We start from the raw sequence: 13,238 nt of genomic DNA, 5'->3' as shown, positions 1-13,238 counted from the left end.
AACAAGGAATTGAGGGGAATTGGGCCCTGAGGGGCTGGGAGCACCGCAAGGCCTTCCAATACTGGGTGCTGCGGCCGCCAGGCCGGGAGTGGGGCTCTGCTCAATCCGACATCTGCCAGGAAGATGAGCGGGGTGCTGGCTTGTGTTATCACCACAGCTCCCTCAGATGTGGTGGTGTGGGCTGGGTTTTGTGTGTGTGAGATTCCTGCTCTTTTCTCAGCGCTCCCAGGTGCCTCGGAATGCAGCAGAGAGGGGCTTGGCCCTTCAAATAAACCACCTTCCAAAAACAAATGCTGGATCTGTGGTGTGCAGGAGAGCCGGGAAGACTTGGTAGCATGAGCAGCTAATGGCCAGTTTTTCAAAAGACAGATAATAAAAAAGATTTATTTGATGTACTGGAGGCTAACAAGGGCAAGCAGCGAGCCTAAGGTTTTATAGATGGGACTGGGGTGCCCGGCCCTGATGGATTTTTGCCTCCGGGAGATCTGACCGCTATGCTGAGGCCCCTTTATGCTCCTGGCCCCTGGAAACGTGCCCAAAGGCTGGGAGGAGAGGCTGCAGGGAGAGGTGGGCTGGAAAAAGGACAAGAGGAATTGAGGAGAAAGTCTCTCGATGGTGGACAGATGCAGGTGCAGTTGCTGGGGGTGCACCTGGGGAAGGCAAGGTGCGGTTCGTTCCCCTGTGAGCCGTGCAGAAATCCTGCTGGCTGCATGTAGAACAGATGAGTGCTCAGTGAAGGGAGCGTGGTTACCGTGCTGCAGGGGCTCTGGCTGGCTGCTGCAGCCACATGCAGAGCTCTGCCAGGTAAATGCACACCCACTGGGACAACATTGCCTTGTTGGAGCAGGGGCAGCCCTCGGAGCCTGCCCCACAGCTGTGCTCAGGGCTCCGCCAGGCTCCAGGGCCCCACCTGGCATGCTGGCGGTACAACAGGTCAGTACGTGCCCTTTGGTTTACAACGGGGAATTTGTGCAATTCCTTGTGATGGTTCAATGTATTATATCAGGGGAAAAAAAAAAAGTTCCAGATACAATGCTTCATCTGTGCTTGGTTCAATAAAAAAAATCCTTGAGAGCAAGAAAGATGCGTGTAATAAAGTCGTGCAATAAATAGACCTTGAACATTGCTGCCTGGGGGCAGTTCCAAGCAGCCTCTCGTGCAGCTCCTGGGCTCTGACAGCCAAAGTGCCTGCTGTCATCTCCGGGAGTTTAAAGGTTTCAGTGTGCCCAAGCCTGGGTGCTGGGAGTCCCATCAGTGGTGGTTTCCCACCTTCCCCAGCCTCCCGTGACACTGGTTTGTGCTGCTATGAGCTGTTGCTGCAAGGAAGGGACGGGAGGAGGGTGGCAGGGGCATGCAGTCAGGGAGCTGATCCGCCTGGAAGCTCCTGCTGTGGTGGAAATGGGAACCTGCCCGACTGAGCTGCCTGACCTGCCTGCCTGCCCCAGCCCGTGTGGGTGCAGGGATGCACAGCAGCGGGGCTGACGCTGTCACAGTCTCCTTTCTGCCTGCTTGGCCTTGGCGCGGCTGCTATTTGATCCCAGAGTGAGCCAAGCTAGGTAGAAAACCTTTTTATTCTTTTTTATTTTTTTGTTTTTAACGCTGGATTAGCTTTCTGCTGACAGCGCTCCCCAGGCGAGTTAGCTCTGGGATGAGTGAGCAGGAGAACGTGCCAGCAGGCGGCCAGAGCACCGCGGCTCTGCTCAGGTTTGCAGGCACAGAGAAGGTGGCTGGGGGCTGCCCAGTCCCACACTGGGGGCTGCAGCACTGCTGGGCCCCTGGGCTGCTCAGATGGGTGCTGCACACCTGAGTGTAGGACAACCTGGTTGCTTAAAAAAAATAACAAAACACAAACAGAAGCTGGCAACTGCAGCGAGGGATGCAAGCCCTGAGCCACAGGGAGGAGGAGGTGGAAGTTTGTTGTTTTTTTCCTCTTTGGTGGTGTTCTCTTACAGCTTGGATGCAGTCGTAGCAGGATTTGGCTGGGTTACCACTGTCGCTGCTCCCCCCCCTGCTGCACAGCGGCTCGGGCACAATGCTCGGAGCCCGCCGGGTGCTGTGTAAGCAGGAAAAGGGGAGACGCGGCGCTGGTCTGGTGCACTAATCGCTGCCTCTGCTGCAAGCTGCAGCGTGTGGGGGATTTCGTGCGTGTGAGCAGCCGGAGCGCACTGCTCCTGCAGGGGGGGTGGGAGAAATCCAGGTACTGCAATCCCCTAGGGCAACGCCCTACAAACCCAGTTACTGTCCTCAAGTATTAGCGACGGGTGCTAGAACGAGCTCGGTCGATGAAAAATAGAAAAAGATAATTAAATAATGATAAAAAAAAAACAATTATGGGTGGTGGAGGAGGGAGCTTGCAGAAGGCGCAGCCCAAGGCGTGTGCTGCTGGGGTCTGCACAGCGCAGGGTCAGGGTGGGTGCTCCCGGGGCTGCATTAGCTAATTACCGAGGCGCAGCCCCCAGCTAATTAATTACAACCGCCCCCCCCCCTCTAATTACCGCCCCGCCTCGCGCCCACCCTCGTGCTGGCGCGCCAGGAGCGGAGCCCGCGCTGGGTGGGCGGAGCCTCAGCGCCCCGCCCCGCCCCTCATTGGCTCCGCGGCCGCAGGGGGCGTGGCCCCGGCGCGCGGCCGCCGATTGGCTGCGGGCGCGGCGCGGGGGGGCGGGGCCGGGCGGGGGCGCGGCGCGGCGCGGGCCGGCGGCGGCGGCGCGGGGGGGAGGCGGCGCCGGGAGCCGCGAGCCCCGACCCTGCCCCGGGCGGCGGCCACCGAGCGGCTCCGGGACCCCTCCGGCACCGGCACCGGCACCGCGACCCCCGGCCTCAGCACGGCCCTGCCCGGCCCCGGAGCAGGCGTGCGCGGAGCCCCCGTTGCAGCCGCTGTTCGATTTGGGGGTAATTCGGGTGTTTTTGGTATTATTATTATTATTATTTTTTGTAATTACTCCATCCCCGCCGGTTCGAGCTGCAGCGCCATGGGGCTGCCGGCGCTGGAGTTCAGCGAGTGCTGCCTGGACAGCCCGCAGTTCCGGGAGCGGCTCCGCTCGCACGAGGCCGAGCTGGAGAAGACCAACAAGTTCATCAAGGAGCTCATCAAGGACGCCAAGTCGCTCGTCGCCGCCCTCAAGAGTGAGTGCGGGCCGGGGGCGGGCCCCCAAACCCCCACACCCCCCCCCATACCCCCCCTACACCCCCCCACACCAGGCACCGGACCGGCCCCGGGGCTGGGAGCTCGGCGGGGAGGGCCCGGGGGGTGCTCCCCGGGGCCCCCTCGCTGCGCCCCCGCTGCTTTTGGGGTGAGTTTGGGGTGTGCAGGGCTTGGGGCTGGGGCTGGCTGTGGGGTTTGCTCCGTTTTCCAAGGAGCAGCACGCTGCATGCCCCTTGTCCCTCCGTGGGCAGCGCATCCCGGGGGCTGCCGCCCTGCCTGGCCCCGCTGGGGGTTTGGTGGGCTCCCCCCAGGAGCTGCAGGTGCCCCCATTGCTGCCGCCCCCGCTCCCTGTTCCCCCACGCTCGCTGCCTGCAGCGGGGAGCGGGCGCTGTGCGGGGCCGTGCTGCAGCCCTGCGGGTGCAGCTGCTGGGCTCTGTTGGGGATCTTCCAGTTGTTTTCCAACCCCAGCGGTTCCCTGAACGCATCTCCGCCTTCAATGCATCTTGGTGTTAAATGCCAGCCCTTGCAAAGGGCTGCCAGGCTGTCACGGAGCCGCTGACGGGACCCGTGCTGCCCTGCACGGCAGCACCAGCCCCAAACCTGGCTCTGGTTTTGGAGCCCCTCTCCCAGCCGTGCTGCCAGGGGCCAGCAGCGCTGCCCAGGCTTCGGGCTGGAGCCCTGGGCAGGCTCCTGCCCTGTGGGTCACCCGTGTGGCCACCAGCCACGTGCTGCACCAGCCTCGGTCACCGCTTCCTTCCCACAGGCGCAGAGGTGTGAAGCCGAGCGGGGCTATGGGGCTGTCACTGCTGGGGGTGAGGGCTGGCAGCCCCCCCCTGGATCAGCATCGATCTCCCTGCAGGGCTCTCGTGGTGCTGCAGCTCGCCGGCAGCTCCAGCTGGTGCTGGTGACAGATGGGTGCTGCTGCTCCCGAGCCCTTGGTTGGTGCCTCCAAGCAGCTCGTGCTCCTCAGCCTGGCTGTCGGCAGCGTCCTGGGCTCCTTCTGTGGGTGTCAGCACCGAGGGCGTGCAGGGCTCGGGGTCCCCAAAACCGCCATGCTCCCTTCCCAGGGTGAGGGGCTCAGCCGGTGGCTGGGCTCCCAGCACAGGGCGTCACCACGAAACCGAAACTTCTTGAGGTCTTGGCAGTGTCCTCTTGCATTTTCCTTCCTCTTGTGCTTTCGTGAGCGTTTCACATCCTCTTTGTCTCGAGACAGGCTCTGGGCGCGAGGGAAGCGTGACTGCGGTGGGGAGGGGCGGCGGGGCAGGGTCGGTGCCGTGGGTGCGTGGTGAGGAGGGGGCTCCTTCCCCAGCGCCCGGCACGGCCCCACCAGCACCGTGCTGCGTGTCGGGGGGTCCCCGCCTGGATTTCGTGGAGAGCTGGTGTGCAGTCACCCTGGGTCCACCCGCTGTGGAGGTGCAGGACGGGGTGACACCGCCTCGTAGCGTCCCCGAACTTCATTTAAAAAAGGAATCCGGGAGGTTGGGGACAAACCTCGTCTGGCGGTGGGCTGGTCCTGCTAAATATCCTGTGATGTCTGGGGCACCTCCGGAGCGTGAGCGGCTGTGGGGATGTAGCGCTGCGTTCCCCAGCCAGCGGCTGTCCCCGCTCCCATTGTCTGCCTTTCCTGCTGGCTGGCAGCGAGAGCGACCTGGTTTTCAGCGGAACGCGTCCTTTTTCTCCGCCGTATGCCACACATAAATTATTCACAAAGTTTTGCAAACGCAGAGACCTGAAGTGAGGCACAGATAACGGCCTGGCAGCCTGCAGGCCGGGGCACCTGGTCTCCGGCACAGGAACCGTGGTGACCAACACTATCGGGGATGTTTCTCACCCCTTTGTGTCCCCTATGGGTGGGCAGGGGCCGTGCCCACGGTGCCAACTTCACCCCCTTGTCCCTTGGTGAGCTCGGCCCCACGTGGGTGCTGTTTGTGCTGAGGGGCTTGGGAAGGGGCTGGTGGCAGCCTGGGCCATGGCCGGGGCCATCCCTGTGCCTGACCCTGGGTTTCTGGCCCTGTTGGGTGCATTTTGGACCCCCTGCACGGCACCCAGGAGGCCCAGAGGTGCTGCGGGCTCATCCCCTCCTCAGGCACCGTGTGTGGGTTGGGGATGGGGCCGTGCCGGGGATGGCAGCTCCGTGCCGAGCCGCCTGGGTGCTGTGTGGCTGCTGTGCTCCGTCCCGCCAGCTCCTGAGCCTTAATTTGGAGCCACCAAACTGGTCCCTGCCCAGCCTCGGGGCTTCCTCCTGGCAGCACGGAGCTGGGGCCTTGCCATCGCGGGGAGGTAGGGGCTTGGCGCAGAGCTGCGGGTCGGTGCCGTGCAGGTTTGGTGCCGTTTCTCAGCACCTCCTCCAAAATCCAGCCCTCCCCAGCCGTGTGCTCCTCGTGCTGCTCCTCCGCAGGGTGCTGCCGTGCTGAGACGAGAGCTGGCACCCCGGGCTGAAGCTTGGCTGGAAGCAAAAGTGAAACTTTTTTCCATTGTTTAACCTGAGCAATTAATTCCCCTCTGGTATAAACAAGGCTTATTCTGGAAATAAGGAAATGCCTGGAAAGGCACCGAGCAGTGATTTCGGCAGGAGCTGCTGCTTCCACCCTGCCTGCTGGCTGTCCTGCCCCGGTGCCCGAGCTCTGTCGGGCACTCGCCTCCTGTTCCAGCCGAATTGCAGCAGGCGATGGGATCTCGTGCTTCGAAGTGCGGCCGCTTCCCCTGCATCTCCCTGGGGCGCTGCTGCGGGTTCCTGCTCGCTGGGTTTCCAGCAGCGGGCGTCTCTGGTGACATGGTGATGTGCTGTTCTTTGGGGACACCTCCATGCACCGGGAGCCCAGTGGCTGTCCCAGTTACCCCATCTGCAGAAGCCCTGCGTGAGCTGGGAGGTGGATGTTACCCCCGCCTCCCTGCATCACAGCCCCTGCTCCCGGCCAGCAGGGAACCGGGCACAGTTCAGGGCTTAAAACCTGGGGTTTTCTGCTCTGCTGCCTCCTCCGCTCCCCTCCACCATGTCCCCATCCCCGTGCAGCCTGGGGGAAGCAGCAGGCGTGGGGCACTGCGAGGCTTCCCCCCCAGCTCCAGGCACGGCACCGAGCCGAGCGGCAAAACGCGGGACTTTGTTTTTTTTTTCCGAGCTGAGTGGCTCTGATTTTTCTGCTTCATTTGTCCAGCCAAGGTGCAGTTTTGCAGCCAGCCCCAGCCTCGGGGCTCCGCCGTGTCAGGAGGGATTTTCCACCTGCCCGTCCTTCCTGCAGGCTGCGGGGAAGGTTTGGTTTGTGCTGGGGGAGCTGCCCTGCTGGCGGCACCAGGGCCGCAGCGCTCCTGCCTCCTTTGCATGACCTGCACGGCCTGTGGAGCCACGAGTTTAATGGCCTGGCTGGGATTTTATTCAAATGAGGTGCAGCACAAACAATAATAACGCTCTGCTTGATTTCCAGCACAACCTAAAGGCCCCTCCTCTGCCTCCCCAGTGGAGGTGAGCAGCAGGAACGTGCTCCTGCTCCGGAGATGTTTCCACTCGCGGCGGCGTGCTGCGCATCGTCCGAGGCACATCACTGCGCCGGGGGTGGCTGGATCCAGCCCCACATCCACGCCAGGGGAGGAAGCTGCAGAGCAGAAGGGCTTGGACGAGCAGGAGAGTTTGCATTTGTGACGATGCCTCTTAAATCCTGCAGGGAGGCAGCTCATTACCAGAGCTCTTGCTCATGTAGAGCTTTGACCCGAGGCGCACGTCCTGGCACAGCGCTGTGGTGACGCTGTCGGGACAAGTGGTTGTCCCCACGTGTGGCAGTGGCACGGTGAGGTGCCCTGCAAATGGGTTCAACAGGAGAGGTTAAAACCAGCCCTTGGGTGATGGTTGGGGGGTAACGAGCTGCTTTGAAACGATCTTGACTGCGCTGCCAGAGCCAGCATAGCAAGGAAGTGCGCACTGGTGCTTTGAGGAGGAAAATCCAAAGCTGAAGGTGGGCACAGAGGGGACCTCTCCTGGAGGGGCTCTGGGCGGGCTGCCTGGTGTTCCTGCAGCACCAGGCACCTGCTGGCTGTGCTCTCAGTGCACTTGGCTGCCTGGCAGTTTTGGCAGGGCCGTGGCTGTGCCAGCGGGAGCAGCAGCCCCGTGGTGCCGAGTGGTGTGAGCGCGGCGTTACCGGCACGCTGGGGGCAGCGGGGGGGGGGGGTTGTGGTTTTGGGGGCATCAACTGATGATGGCATTGAAGACGTGCACAAGGAAATGCTGTTTCCTTGGCGGTGCCGGGGCTCGGGCAGCTCTGCGGGCTGTGCTTCCCCCTGCCCCAGCTGCTCTGGGCTGGGTGGGAGCTGCGGCTCCTCCCTGCAGCGCATCGCCAGCCGCAGGCAGCGGCAGCGCCCCGGCACGAGCGAGATAAGGACAGAGCGCAGTGCCAGCACCTGCTGCTCATCTGGAGAAACCCCGCACCCCATCGGGGCTCATCCCTCCATCCAGGTGGATGGAGCAGTGGCAGCTGGGCACCCAGTGTGGGTCCCATCCGGGCTGGTGGAGCTCCCCTGGGGTTCCCCTGTGAGAGCAGAGAGGTGACCGCGTGCCCCTTGGCTCCTGCAGCCAGCCCTCGTGGGCTTCTCCCTGCAATGAGAGGAGAGGTGCCTGACCCTTCCCCAGCCCCAGGTCTGGGCTCTGTGCTGCTCCCCTGCCAGCCCCGGCCTTTTTGGGTGCACGGGCTGTCCTGGCCGGGCTCACATCCCTCCACCAGCCCTGCTGTGCCCGAGCAGAGGAGGCAGCGAGGGGCTCCTGAAGCAGCTGGCCTGTGCGAGGTGCGGCAAAGGTGATGCTACAGAGCCCGAGCTGGGGATCTTCTGGTTCGGAGCGTTTTGGGCAGCCCTTCAGCTTCCTTTTGGCACCTTGCAGCAGCTCACCCAGCAGGAGGATGTTGCTGTGCCAGGTATTCATCGCCGCTTTCTTTCTTTTTTTTTTTTCTGATGTGTCAATTTTAAGCACAGCCAAACGAGCCAGCTTCATACGCGGCGTGATAAATAGATTTAGCGTGACCCGGTGTGGGTGGGGAGTGGAGAGAAAGCGAGGGGGAGCTGGTACTCAGATCCGCACAGCTTGTTCGCTTCACTGCTGCTCCGCGTGAATCATCTCCCCTCTCCTCCGCGCGTGTGAGCGAGCTGTCACGGCGCGGCCGCTCCAGCAGAGCAGGGCTGTTTGTCTCCCTTCTCCTGGCACGCTCCCCCCCCGTGCCGGGAGCGCTCTCCCACCTCTTTGTCTTCGTTGCTCCATCCTGGTGGCCCCGTGCCCGCTGTGGGCTGTGGGTGCGTGCACCTGGGGCACCGCCCGGGCTCTTCGAAGCCTGGATGGCTTTGGGGTATGTGGGGGAGCAGAGCTGCTGATCCCATCCCGATTTCCCCAAGGTGGTCACCGGGGCTGCGGGTGGCGGTGCTGGCCGGGCTGTGTGCCCGCTGGGACGCGCCGCGGGGCGCTGAGCGCGGGAAGGGGACATCTGTTAGTGCCAGGCTCGTCTCTGGCTGGGTTCACGCGCAGCACACGAGCCTCCGAGCCAGATGGTCCCTGCGTGCGAGGCTGCGCCGCACATGGGCCGGGGCCGGTGGCGCGGGAGCGCTGAGGAAGGGGCCGCAGATGTCGCTTCCTCCGCGCGCTGCCGCTTGGGCACGCGGCGCTCGGCGCGGGCTGGCGGTGGCTGGGGTTCAGCCAGCTCGTGCACCAGCTCCGTGGTGCGGTTGCTTTGCTTGTTTTCGTCTCCTGGTGCTGTTTTTCTCCTTTTTGATTACCTTTGGTTAATCTGGAGAGGCCGTGCTGCGTGTCCCCGTGCCCCTTCCAGGAGGGGACACGGTGACGGCTCGGTGCGTGCTGCCCCGCGCCTCTCCCCAGCCTGGCTCCACGCTTCTCCCAGAGACAAAAGCGCTGCCTTTGTTCCGGGCTGCAGTGCAGAAGAAGCTATTTTCAAAAGATACAGACTGTTTATCTACAGGCAGGCAATAAATAGCTCATAAAACTGTTGGAAAACACGAAGTTTTTTTTTCCAGGGACGGGAGCTGCAGCCTCGCCTGCACGCCGTCGGTGCCGCAGCAGGAACAGCGGGGCCTCTCTGCCGGCCCCGGGGCTGGCGCTTGGTGGCCCTGCGCTGTCCCCCAACACATCCACGTGCTGGGTGGTGGGCATCTGGGCGCACACCCACGTGCTTGGATCTCTTTAGTGGCTCCTGACCCTGCTGTGGGACCTGGGGGGGGCAGAAGGGGGGCTCTGTGCCCGCGGGGTTACCTGTGCGCCAGCTGGGGCCTTTCCACCAGCACTCGAAATGACAAAGATTTCTGTTCACTGCTTTTTTGTAGCAGAACCGGTGTCTGGCCAGAAGGATGCCCTCGTCGGATGCTGGTTGCTTAGCAATGTTTTAGAAAAAATACCAGCACACAGCCGGCGCTGCGTGGCGTCGCCTGTGTTCCCCTGCAGCCGGCACCGCTTTGCCCCGCGTGCGTTGGGGGGCGGGCAGAGTGCGGCTCTTTCTCTCCCAAAATTTGGGGGCAGAAGGGCCGCAGGTGCCGCTGTGCTGGGTCGCTGCTTCCTGACCCAGGGGCTCCGGGGTTTGTCCCTGAGCAATGAGGGCATCTCCCCGCCGTGTGTCATCTCCAGCCCGTTCCACCCGTGGCCCCGGTGCTTTGGGCACGGCGGTCACCCCAGCTCCCTCCTGCGCCGCTCCTCGTGCCCGTGCCTCTGTTGGCGCTCGGTTAATTTCTTACTTCTTTTTTTTTTCCCCGTTGAATCAGGGAAAAATTGACTCACTCGCTGGTGACATTTCCGTGAGCACGGTGGGATTTTTTCCTGCTCTTTGGTGGAGGAGCAGCGGAGGCGAAAGGATTTCCGCAGGCTCCCGGGGAGGAAGGGGAAGCAGGCTGCTGCGAGGCTGCTGCCTGGGGGCGCGGGGCTGACCCCGCTCTGCTGGGACCCTGCCCCAGCCCTGGGCAGTGTGGGGGTCCCGGGTCCAAAACTGGGCTGCTGCCCCATTCCTCAGGTCATCCCACAGCCAGCAGAGCGCTTATCCTTTATGTGTGGCTCTGCTCTTTTATTTCCCATTTATTTTTCCCAAATGTGCCCCTGAGAGCTGCTTCCTTGGAGGTGAGATTTCCATCCATGTCACCTGCTGCTGTGGGGCTGCACCACCGCAGAGGGTGACAGCTCCCGGGTGTCACCAGAGGGGCTCAGACCCCTTCCCCCCCCCAGGCACCCCAATGTTTTGGCACCTGCCTGCTGAGAAACCAAGCAGGCTCCCTGCTGGGCTGGCTGTTAACTAATTAGATTTAATAACCAACTAATCCAAATGCGTGGCTACTGCCTGGGGTAATCTGCTCCGTGGGGCTCACACATGGTGTCTGGCTGGGGGCTGGCGAGGGGCTGTCCCCCCGCGTGGGGACACGGCCGGCACGGTGCGCGGGCTGCCCCGCTCTGTCTGCGCTGCTAATGGTTATTAACTTGGGCAGGAGCAAATTTCTTTTGGATTAGTGTCCTCTAAATTGATTAACTGTCCCAGACGGAGCGTTTTATTCTAATGAAATGTGATTCCAGGCTCCAGCCAATGAATTATTGTGGCAATGAGGGCAGAGTAACCTGCGCTGTTCCTGTAGGTCATCCTTCCAGGTTTTAAGGAGAGGGGAGAAGCAGAAAGGGCTCGGAGGGGGAATTGTAATTACGGAGGAGCTCAGAGGCCCAAAGCAGGCGCTGCAGCGGCTGGGGACGTGTGGGGAAAGCCGGTGGAGAGGGCGCAGGGGTGGCTGCGGGTGTGGGGGCAGCAGGGCAGGGGCGTCCCGCAGGCAGGGGGAGGCGCAGCCCTCGAACCCCCCGCTGCTGGCACGAGCTCGAAATGTCTTTCATAGTTTCGGGCTGCCAGCCAGCCAGCAGGAATGACACGGTGGCCACTCTCTGTCCGTGTTGCTGTCCTCGCAGCAGCGCTGGTCCCAAATGCCTTTGCTGACCCTGCTGGTGCCGTTGGCCCCCACGGGGTCTGTCGGGCGGCTGCCTCGGGGTGTGCCACGGGGCGGTGGTTTTCCATTTCCCTGCCGCTCCCCCGAATTCTCCAGGCACTTGAGCTGTCACCCGCCTTTGCCGTTTTGATGTATCCTCCCCTGTGCTGGGTGTGCTGGACGCTTGTGTTTGGTTTTCTTCCCAATCCTCCTCTGCCCCCACCTGCGCGCCCTCCCCTCGGAGCCCAGCGCGCTCAGCCCCGCGCCCGCCTCGCTGCCAGCAGCCACTTACCGAGGGGATTATAGGTTAGGAGGGGCCTGGGGGGAGTTCTGCTATAAAACAACACCAGGATGTGAACGAAAATAAACACAGGGCAGGGTGCCAGCCGTGGTAGCTGGGTGGGGAAGTGCAGCGATGTGCTCTGCTTGGTCTCACTGCCGCGCACGCGAGCCGCGCGGTGGCCGGGGTGGCCCCGCACCTTGCACGACCCCGGCACTTTGTGGGCACCAGCCCTTGGGACAGTGCTGCTGGGGGGTCCCCATGCGGCCACCCCGTCCTACAAGCAGCAGGAGCACTGGGCTGCTTTCCCAGAGCACAGCACCAGCGGGTGCGTGGGCTCCTGCTGCTGTGCCGTGGCTGTGCTCGTCCCCTCCTGGTGGAGACCCCACGTCACGGGGCCGCTCAGCCCGAGGACGTTGCAGTGCCGGACCCTGCTTCCAGCTCCTTCTCTTCCTGGGTGCCCACAGAGCCCTTTTGGGGCCGTTTGCATCGCTTCATCCTGGCTTTGCCTGCTGCTTCCCCGAGCTGACCGTCAGGAGGTGGCTGGCAGCAGCGCGCAGCTCTTGCAGCCTGCTCTGGCGTTGCTCAAGCTGTCTGGTTTTCTGCTGCTTTCCCTCACCCCTGCCCCGCGTCACCTCTGTCCTTTCTGCTCCCGGGCCTCTGAACCGGGTGTTTGTGGAGCCCATTACGTGCCTCGCTTCCCCCCTAAACAACCTCCTTAATGCAGAGGCAGGGTAGTGCCGAGCTGTGCCCTGGGAGCGGTGTGCGCTCTGCGTGGCTTGCTTTGGAAAATCCCCTGCGGTTTGTGGAGCCTGTGACTGCTCAGCCCCGAAGCTCCCGGGCTGCATGGAGCTGTGCCTCCCTCCCCGGCCACCAGGCTTTGGCAGCTCCGTGGCGAGGATCATCCTGACAAGTGCAGTTTGCATCCCAGGAGTGACTTCCAAAGAGATCCCAGATGACGCAAAGTGTTAAAATGTATTCGTGAAGGGATTATTGCAGATTTCTGAGAGGTAAATTTCTGCATGGATGGAAGCCTCGGAGCAGTGCCCCTTCATGCCGGGGCCCCCAGGGACCAGCTCAGCGACCACCCCGGCTATCCTGGCTTCCCTGTGTGTGTGCTGTGGCTCCGATGGCACCTCGGCCACCGAGGGACAAAATCTGTGTCACCAGAGCTGCTGCAGTGATGTCGATGTGATGGGAAGTGCACGGACAAGCGCTAAGAAAAGCTGCACAGGAAGGGCGGAGAGCTGTGGTCAGATCCGTGCCCGGAGCATGGCGAGCACAGGGGCTGGACCAGGCCAAAATGCCCCAAAACTGCAGAAGGTTCGGGCTGGTGGAGTTCAGAAAAGGCACAGGTACTTCGGGGCAAGGAAGAGGGCTCCGACTACCGATCAGTCTCCTCAAACCCAGCTTCAAACTCAGCTTCCCACGGGGCTCCCCGTCCCACGGCAGCCCAGGACCTGCTGTCCCCGTGCTCCAAGGACACCTCCCTCACCTTCCCGGAGCTCCGGCAACATTGCCTGGAGCCCTGACGTCCTCCTGGCTTCATCCCTCCTGGATCCTCGGTGCCGTTCATTGGGTGTCTCTGTGCCAAGCATCCCGGCCTGGCAGCGCTCCCGCAGCGTCAGGGATTTGGGGGTGGGCGCTGACGTGGCCGGGGTGCTGGCTCGGGGGGGGGAGCGGGGAATAATTTTAGCTGTGCAACCAGGCGGGCCTGCCAAAGGCTGACTTTGTTTTTCACGAAGCGCAGAACTTTTATCTCTTAAAATACCATGAAAATAATTCATGTCTTCAGCGTGTTACTCAAATCTGATCTGCTATTTGAGCCCGGTCAATGGTCCCATTCATCCCACAATGGGTGCTCTGTCCTTGTGGCAAACATTT

The 13,238-nt window shown here is 62.4% G+C and overlaps 1 protein-coding gene across 5 annotated transcripts in view; it reads left to right on the top strand.

The window, feature by feature from the left end:
- Positions 1–2,676: 2,676 nt before the first annotated feature.
- Positions 2,677–13,238, top strand: part of ARHGAP26 (Rho GTPase activating protein 26) — a 120,603-nt gene continuing 110,041 nt past the window's right edge. For 3 of the 5 annotated variants that reach the window (XR_011803358.1, XM_072023306.1, XM_027468470.3), the window contains exon 1: positions 2,677–3,123. Coding sequence is in view for 4 of the 5 variants with exons in the window: in XM_072023306.1 (XP_071879407.1) it covers positions 2,970–3,123 (154 nt within the window). In the remaining variant the exon portion in view is untranslated. The remainder of the gene's footprint in view (positions 3,124–13,238) is intronic. The other 2 variants (XM_027468466.3, XM_072023307.1) reach the window with 1 other exon arrangement.

This window comes from Anas platyrhynchos, chromosome 14, assembly GCF_047663525.1.
Source record: "Anas platyrhynchos isolate ZD024472 breed Pekin duck chromosome 14, IASCAAS_PekinDuck_T2T, whole genome shotgun sequence".
NCBI lineage: Eukaryota > Metazoa > Chordata > Aves > Anseriformes > Anatidae > Anas > Anas platyrhynchos.
This window is presented reverse-complemented; position numbering and strand designations above follow the sequence as displayed.